Source organism: Meriones unguiculatus, chromosome 3 (genome assembly GCF_030254825.1).
Source record: "Meriones unguiculatus strain TT.TT164.6M chromosome 3, Bangor_MerUng_6.1, whole genome shotgun sequence".
In the NCBI taxonomy this organism is placed as follows: domain Eukaryota; kingdom Metazoa; phylum Chordata; class Mammalia; order Rodentia; family Muridae; genus Meriones; species Meriones unguiculatus.
In genome coordinates, this window is record NC_083351.1 from 15,066,876 (window position 1) to 15,075,309 (window position 8,434).

Genomic DNA, 8,434 nt, shown 5'->3' on the forward strand with positions numbered 1-8,434 from the left:
TGGAGAGATCTTGGAACAAGAATTTGCCCAAGTGGAACACCAGTTCCTCCTTCTAGCTCCCACATTCCCCACCATCTGAGAAGCATTGTGGGATTTGGGGGGTTGTCAGGAAGCTTGGAGAAGGTTGGCTGTACTGTTGAGCATGGCCCACGGGTTGACCTTCTGGCTGGATCCAGTCCACATTCTCCATGCCTGTGCTTTCACTTACCTGGTGAAAAGCCCGCCTCTTGCTGTGAGAAGGCCAAGCTTGAACCAGACTGCTTGCCAGCTGCTTTCTACTGTCATCTTCTCCAGAGGCAGCAGAAAGGACAAGAAACTGGCTTCTGGCAGCTGTCAGTTGTTCCTAGGGAGGTTGGGGGGTAAGGGAGGATGCGTACCAATAGAGGTTTCTCTGTCCAAACGTCACACTCTTCAGGTGTAAGCCGGTCTGGTTCTTCAGTCTCTGGGGAGCAGGGCAAGAGCAAGGCTTCTAGACAAGGTGTCTTGCAGGTCGGAGAGATTCCAGCCCTCAAGGAAAGAAAGGCAGTTTCCTTAGAGTTCAGTTCACAGCAGTGCTGCTGCACCAGCTACCTGCTCACCCAGTTATCCCTCACTACCCTGCCAGAGAGCTGAGCTGATTTTCCTCCTCAGTGCCCACCCTTCACCCCTGGCCAGTCCTCAGGATCTGGGTGGCTATGCCCTTCACATAGGACACAGTGCCTTAAAATGTCAAGGCATCAAGCTGTCAGAAGTATCAGCTTGAAGGTGCAGCAGGAACCACTGAAGAGCTGAGGAGGCCACTGTTTTCAGTGTGCAGGCTTGCCGGGGCAGCTGTGGCCCATGGAAGGGACAGGAGCCTATATCTGGCCTCCCAGCCATTGAGCCAAGAGAGTGAGGTGAGTGGGGGAAGCCACAGTTGAGTCTCAGAGGGCCAAAGCTCTTAGTAGACCACTCCTTTCCCTTGGTCCCCTTGCATGGCACTTATTCTGCAATGCCATCTTGGAGACAGCAGAAGCCAGCGTAAGCTGCTGCGCCAGTGTTCACTGGGGTGTAATCATAGGGTCCACGCTCCCCGAGGTGGCGTACTGAGCGAGATTATAGCAATTTAGTGCACAGAGTTATTTAAATTGTCTGCCTGCCTCTCTTTTGCATCGCTGGTGTATGAAACTTCCCTCTTCCCATTAGGTGTAAGTAATTGCTCTCCTCAGGTGAAAACATAAATATCATCATTATGGCATGAGATAGGAGCCATGTAAATTCTGGGGAGCTCACTGTGGACAGTGCCCAGAGCAGCCTTCCTGTCTTTCCTTTCAGGTGATCCAGGCTCCAGAGGCAGTGGCCCCAGCCGAGCAGGTGATTGCTTTGGAGGAGACACAGCTTGCTGGCTCCCAGGTGTTTGTGACCTTGCCAGAGTCACAGACCTCCCAGAACAGCTCTGAGCTTGTGGCAGTGACTGTGGAGGATCTGCTGGATGGTACTGTCACCCTGATCTGTGGCGAGGCCAAGTGAGCAGCTGCTCCTGCAGTAGAGGAACCTGCACGGTACCAGAGAGGATGCTCAGCCGCCTGCCTCTGCTCTAGCTGCTTGGCTCAGTTTCACCCTGGTGCTGTCACTTGGGAAACAGTGGCTTTGTCGTTTTCCTAGGATCCACAGTGTCTGAGCCAGCCACACTGACGCCAGCACTGCTGCCGTTCATGGCAGACAGCCTCAGTCCTCCAGGCTGCAGCTCGGGCCTGGATTCCCACCCCCCAGGGAAGTCTGGCTTCTGAAATCAGAATCTAAAGAAGTAGTGGACCAGTGCTGGTGGCCAGGATAGCCAAGGAGATACAGCATTCAGGCTGCCCTCAGGAGCAGGGGTCTGCAGACACCTCCAGTGCCTCCGCCAGTGAAGCGCCCACACAGCCTTCAGGTGCCCCAGCTTGGCAGCCTGTCCTTCTCCACTTCCCCCAGCCTCCCCCGTGTGCTGGTGCCCCTGGGAGGCTGCAAAATGGGTGGCAGTGTTAACAATGCAGGAAGCCCTCATTGCCGTTCCTGATCAATTCCTGCTCTGCCTTTCCCAAAACAAAGCTTTGGAGGGTTCCCAGTGGGGGGTGGGGGGGACGCAGCTTCATGTGGGGCCATCCAGCTGTAGCTGCCTTCCTGGGTGTTCTTCCTTATCAGAGTTTCCCTGTGATGCTCCAGACTTCTAATCAAGGCTGAAATGTCGCCTCAGCCTGGAGACCTCTTGCTGGCTTCCTCTGTAGCATGTGATAGCCTAATGAACCAGCTCCTGGGGACAGGCCTATGCCTGCATGTGATGGATTAAGAACATTCGAGGTGGCCTCTGCTTCTCCTCTCGCTGGCCCACATGCCTGGTGCATGGCCTGTTCTCTGGAGCCCCGCAGGCCACATGTTTACCGAAGGTCCATGCTTCTTTCAAGTCTGAGTGTCACAGAGCTTTTTATCTTTAGTTCCTGAAATACAGTCTGATAATTGATGGCCTGTGGAATGCAGTTGGAAGTGCAATTAGATGGATGTTGGTTCCTGCTGCTTAGAGAGAAGGGCTCACATTTATCTTCCTTTCTTAGAAGCCAAAAGAGAGAAGTGGGCTATCATAGTATTTACCCATCAGGCAGGGCTCCTTGCCACCTGGTGTGGCTGACTCCTTACAGAGAGGAATGGCCAGACTGGTCACTCACCTTTAAGCCACCTGCTATCAAAGGTAAGCCCACACCTTCCTCCACGCGTAGCTCACATGAGCACGTGCGGTGATACGGGTTAAGTCTGCTCATGGTGGAGGTGCCTTACCACCATTCCTCCAGCCAGCTCACTGGAGGGCAGGAGGTCACACCTTAACCTGACAGAGGTGTTCAGGGCTGCCCTTTGGCCCCAGCTTGCCACAGGCAGCCCTAGTGAGTTTCTAAGCTGGATTCCAGTTCTCCTCATCAACCCCACCCTTCTCAATGTATGTGCATATTGCTTGAACTTAACAATTAGGGAATCTTCCCATTCTAAAGTAAATGTTTTCGAAGCAAGTCAGCCTCAGAACCAAACATTGACCAGAAGATGGTGCTCAAACATCAAGGCTTCACCTCCCTGGAAGCTTGGCTTCTACACTGCAGCCCTTGCCTGCTGGCTTTCAGACCCGTGCCAGCAGGCCTGGGAGCTCTTGATCAGTGAGTGGTGTGACTGTTTCTCAGTCCCTCCGCATCAAATGACCCATCAAATGATTCCACAGTGGAATAACACATGCTTCCAGGCTTCTGTCAGGAACAGCAAGCACCTCATAAGCCATGAGAGAGTTAGGAACTGTAATGAGTGTCACCCACAAAGGCTCTTCCTGGCAAAAAGCAAACATTGCAGAGGGCCTGTGAGGGAAATTTAGTCTTTAAATACGAAGGGCTGTAAGTTGGAAACCTGAGTGTCAGACTTTTCCCAGGCTGAAAAGCCCCGTCTCCAGTTCCCTGGTACCCAGGTGGTGCTCAGGCACATGCTTGCTTCTGTAGTTTGCTGCAGAGAGCCCGAGGGCAGGTAGGCTTGGATGCACAGCTCTGGAGCACTAGAGGCACCACAGTGCTGGATCTCAGGGGCACAGGGAGTTCCCATCCTCGTCGAGGTCTGTGCTGGTGACTGGTGACCGGTGGCCTCTGTGCCAGCTGCCTGACTGTTTACTGTGACTCTGAAGAGGGCTGGGAAGAGTCTCCACCTGCTGCCCCAGAGAGCTGCCACATGGGCCTCCTTAATCCATGTTGCTTTTGCAATGGAAGTATGGTTCCATTTGCTTCATCCTCATGAAGCCTGCCTGCCTTGGGCAGCAGCTAGAGGAGTTCCTTGGAGTTTGTGTATTTGAGCAGTGGGGTCTCGATCCTCCCCAGGGCTCATGATTCAGCTACTAAAGAGGGAAAGGCAGATGCCAAGCTGGAGTCTGGTTAGCCTGTCACAGTGCATGCATAGCAAGCAGGTGGCTGAAGAACAAAGACTAGGTAAGAACAAGTGAGACTTGCTGTCCAAATGTGTGGGCAGAGGCTCGGCCATACAAGGCCTTTCTCAGTTGTTTTACAAGCCTGGCCTCTTCTGTCTCCAAAGTCCTGTGCTGGAAAAGCTTTGAATTTAGTCGCTACCCAAGCTATGGCGTAAGCTCTGGTCCTGTTTGTTGTAGTGGCCATTCCAAGGAAACTGTGGCCCATGCTGACTTCGGGAGATACCTCAGCTTCATCCCTACAGCCTACCTCTGATGGTCAGGGCTGAGCGATGAGATAAGGGTCAGACATGCCATATGAGAAAGAAAGCTCTCTGTAGTCTTGATAATGGAAGGGTGTGCCTTTAAATGACATGTGCCTGAGAACCTGTGCTGACAGAGGATGGAGACACTGGCAGCCTCACTTAGAGCAGGCAGCTGCTTCCAAGTGTTTCTTTTGAAACTAGAAAGTTGGCCAGCAGTAGAGATGACACTGGTTTGCTCCAGCCAGCTCTCCCAGCCCAGCCTTGTTCTGCTGAGTTCTGTATATCCCAGCAAATACTTGGGAGAACTTGGGAGTGAAAGACTTGGCTAAGGGAGTCAAGGGCAGTTTTATTGCTACGGAAACTTTGGGGTGCTGAGAACTTACACTAAAAACTCAGAAACTCAAGCTTACTCCAGTCTAACTGGGCCTATAAAGAAGAGGAGAATGGTACCTTCTTTGGGGAAATCATTTCTTGAGCTAATTTACATTATCTCCAAGTTTGTGAAAAGGGTCGAGGTTTCCTGGAGCCAGGCCATTTCCTCCTGTGAGCAGGATGGCCAGCTGCATGAGGAGTTGTGTAAACTGGATTGCAGGCTAGAACTGCTCAACATGCACTGTGGATAGAAATAAAGGATGTGCTTTGGAGCAACCATGGTGCTTGTGAACTGGTGTTGTGGATGCTTTTTCTTTTCGGTTCTGTTCAAGGGCACTTCCAGGCCACGTTTGTGGCCCTGGGGACTGATCATGTGACACTTCCTATTCTAAGTCCCCCTTCTGCCTGGGGCTCTGGGGGATACCTGCTCAGTTTCTTGCTGGACTTCCAGCAAGAAGGGGGATAGTAGTTACTCTCAGGACTAGGGGACAAGTTAAAGTCCATACTTATGAGTAGACTGCAGAAGGTCTTCATGCAGGCCAGCCTCCTGTGTTCTCTGATACAAAGAGAATCTCTTCTTCCCCCTCACCTTGTCTCCCCATCCCCGAATCCCTCGAAACCCCTTATGACACCCACCACTTTTCGTTTACATACTGAATGTCAGCGGCCCCTAAAGCAGCAAGTGTGCAGCAGGTAACTATAAGGTAAGCAGAGCCGAAGATGTCACATTGCTGACAGCCGACAAGGAGCAAGAGGTGCTAGGAGGACCAGAGTTGAGGGCTGGCCTGCTGTAGCCTCCCCTCAGTTCTGAGGGGCTCGGCTCTGAGCTCAACCCAAGACTGGGAAGGCAGGACCCATGGAGGCTCTGTGCTCACTTCTCGAACAGTCGTGGGCACAAAAGTGGATGTATCCAGACCCCATGGACTCCTTCTGTCCATGGTTTCTCAGAGGCTGGGGCTCTCCAAGTCTCATCTGGGGTATTGTCCTGAGTGCACTGCTGTGAAATCTAACTGAAACATGTCCTTGGACCCTGGAGGAAGAGGAACATAGAGAGGGCTGTCTTGGGATGGTTTGAGCAGAGAGAGAAATTGGGCTGAGGGATCCCTGGTGAGCCAGTAGTCTTCCCCATGGATGAGGGTAGCTGGCTGAGAGAGGCAGGGAAGGAAGGCGAGGATGTGGGTACTCTCCCACCCCTTACTAAGAAATTGACCTTGGACAAGCCTTTCGTAAGAGTGACTGAAAAGTTATGAACATTTTAAAATTCCCAACAGTGTGGAGGCATCCTAAATGGTTGCTGTTAATGTGTATGATAGTTTGAAGGGGCCCAGGAGGCAAGCCAGGAAGCCAGGGCCAAGAAGGACTGGACACAGGCAGAGCCTGGTGTAACCCAAGGGAAGCTAAAAACAAAGCCTCCGAGCTGTGCTGCAGTAAGCCCAGAGCTTTCCTAGGACAAACGGGCGCTTGGAGCCCTCTGCAGCACAGCTGAAGGGTCACACCAGAGGCATGGGACAGGTCTACTGAGCACCTAAGCTCCCCACTGCTCCCCTGCATCTGCAGTCTGATGTTCGTCCTCGTTCTCTGTGAGCCTGTGATCGTGAATATGTTTGGGTGGAAAAAAGTAAAGCAGCCTAGTGTGATGACACGAGCCTTATGATTGCAGCCTTCCCAAGGAAGAAACAGGTAGATTCTAAGTTCAAAGCCAGCCTGGGCCACAGAGCAAGTTTGAGTTCAGCCTTGGTTAGTTGGCAAGCCCCCACCTCCAAAAAACAAAAAACAAACAAACAAAAAAAACAAAACAAAACTCAAAAGATTCTAGGTGAGGTAGCACACTCCTAAACCCCAATTCTCGGGAGTATCTCTGAGTTTGAAGCTAGCCAGGTACATAGTGAGACCTTGTCTCAAAACACACACATGTATGAGCTCACACACATAGACACACAGACATGCACACAAAGAAAGAAGGGAGGAATGAAGTATAGGGGGCTGTCTTCACCACCAGGGCAGAGGTATCTCTGAGAAGAGGCGTCTAGGGTGAGTGTAGACACCAAGTTTCCCTTTTCTCTATGTCTGTGCTCTTTGCTCCCTGCTAAGTGCTATCAAAACATAAGTCCCACACCAACTCTGGCGTGTGTATCTTCCCCCACAGAATTGGTCATGCATGCTCGGTGGACATACACAGTATACTCTGGACGTTTGGGCTGGATCTCAGCCCAGGCATAGGGCTTATGCCCCATGTCCTGCAGGAGCTGTTTCCCATGGGTGGCAGCTTGTACTATAATTCCTTCCATGGTTCCCTGCTCGCAGCACATCTGCAGCTTGGCAGGGCAGAGAGCAGCACTGGCTTGGGATGCGTGTTGCTGGAGCCTAGTGGAGGTGGGCTTGCCCGCTTTCTTCTCCAGCTGCTGCACAGTGGAAACGCCTGACCGCAGAAGTTAGATTTTGTTAGATTCTTATGCTGTTCCGTCCCCATTCTGAGCCTTGAGGAAGGGACCAGACCTGACAAACAGGCTCTGTTTCTCTGGAAAAGCAGGGAATGCCAGGCTAGGAACAAAGGGGACCCAGTACTCTGCTTGCTGCCTTTTCCCCAACCTGCTTCACATCTCTGCCAAGGCTGCTCCTGTAGATACCTATGGGAGAGTCTGTGGGAACATCCTTTCCTTTGTCCTCCGAGATGAGATTAGCAGAAGGCTGAGCAAGCTAGCCTGAGCTCCCCAGCTGCCCTGATCAAACACCAGGCCTGCCGTTCTTCCACCCGGTTCCCCCAGCGAGACTGGGGACAGCTGATCAAACACATCCAGACAAGGTCAGTCCGGGGACTCGCAGGCCTTTCCAGGAGAGATTTCATAGTCCTGCCATCAGGAGGGTCTGATAATAACGGACAAGGTGAAAAGGGGCCCTCACAACTGGCAGGGGCCCCAGCAGCTTTTCACCCTGTGTAAGATGGAAGTGCCTGATCCAGGCAGGGTTGGGATGGAAGCCAGCTTTGTAGGACTAGCACTAGGCTGCCTCGAGCCCAGGGGCTGCAGCTGAGGAGCCGGGTGGCTGTTAAGATGTCCCTGTGTCGTGTAAGGGGAGAAAGTGACATGCAGGTGGGAGATGGGACCATGAGATTATTAGATTATCACAGGGTGACTTCAGGCCTCTCTAACTGTGACCCCTTTGAAGGCAAAGATGGCAGTAACCTTGCTCATGTGCACCCATGCAAGCTAGTTAGTTAGCCTGGCCCACCACGTGCCTCACTGCAACAGACCTATTAGACCAGGGGCCCTGAGAGTGATTGCTCCCACACCACATGCACTAGACTTTTGGAATGAAGCTACAAAGATGCAGGCTTCTGCACTTGGGAAACATTCTCCTAGCTAGCTGGAGAGGGACCACATTGCCAGACACAAGCTCGGGCATCCCGTACCACTCTACACTAAAGCCACGGGGGCTAGAGATTCGGTGCAGCGTTCATCAGGTTTAGCTGTCCTGGGGAGGTGCTTGTGTTTTAAAGAAATATCCTCATAATTGTCTGGGGTGAAACCCAGTCCGTGGAGTGCCTGTGAGGCAAGCGTGAGTTCAGATCCTCAGCACTCTCGTAATCCCAATGCCAGGGTGGCAGACACAGGATCCTGGGCCTTGATGGCCAGCTAGTACATGGCCATTCAGTGAACTCCAGGTCCAGTGAGTGCCACTGTCTTAAAAATAAAAGGTGGAGAAGTAATTAAGGATGACACCAACAATGACCCCCTGACCTTCACATGCACACACATATATGTGGACACACACAAATTCTCGTCATTAGTAATTGGTGTGAGGTGCTTCCCACACAGTGGACACTGGACCTCGTAACTTTCTCAGTCCATAAAATCATGGTGCACACTGGTATAGATGTGGG

At 52.2% G+C, this 8,434-nt stretch overlaps 1 protein-coding gene across 6 annotated transcripts in view; it reads left to right on the top strand.

Annotated features, from left to right (window-relative positions):
- Positions 1-4,846, top strand: part of Zbtb40 (zinc finger and BTB domain containing 40) — a 70,956-nt gene extending 66,110 nt beyond the window's left edge. For all 6 annotated transcript variants that reach the window (XM_060379271.1, XM_021631460.2, XM_060379275.1 and 3 more), the window contains one exon: positions 1,294-4,846. In XM_060379271.1, coding sequence (XP_060235254.1) covers positions 1,294-1,488 — 195 coding nt within the window. In that variant the 3' untranslated portion in view covers positions 1,489-4,846. The remainder of the gene's footprint in view (positions 1-1,293) is intronic.
- Positions 4,847-8,434: the final 3,588 nt, after the last annotated feature.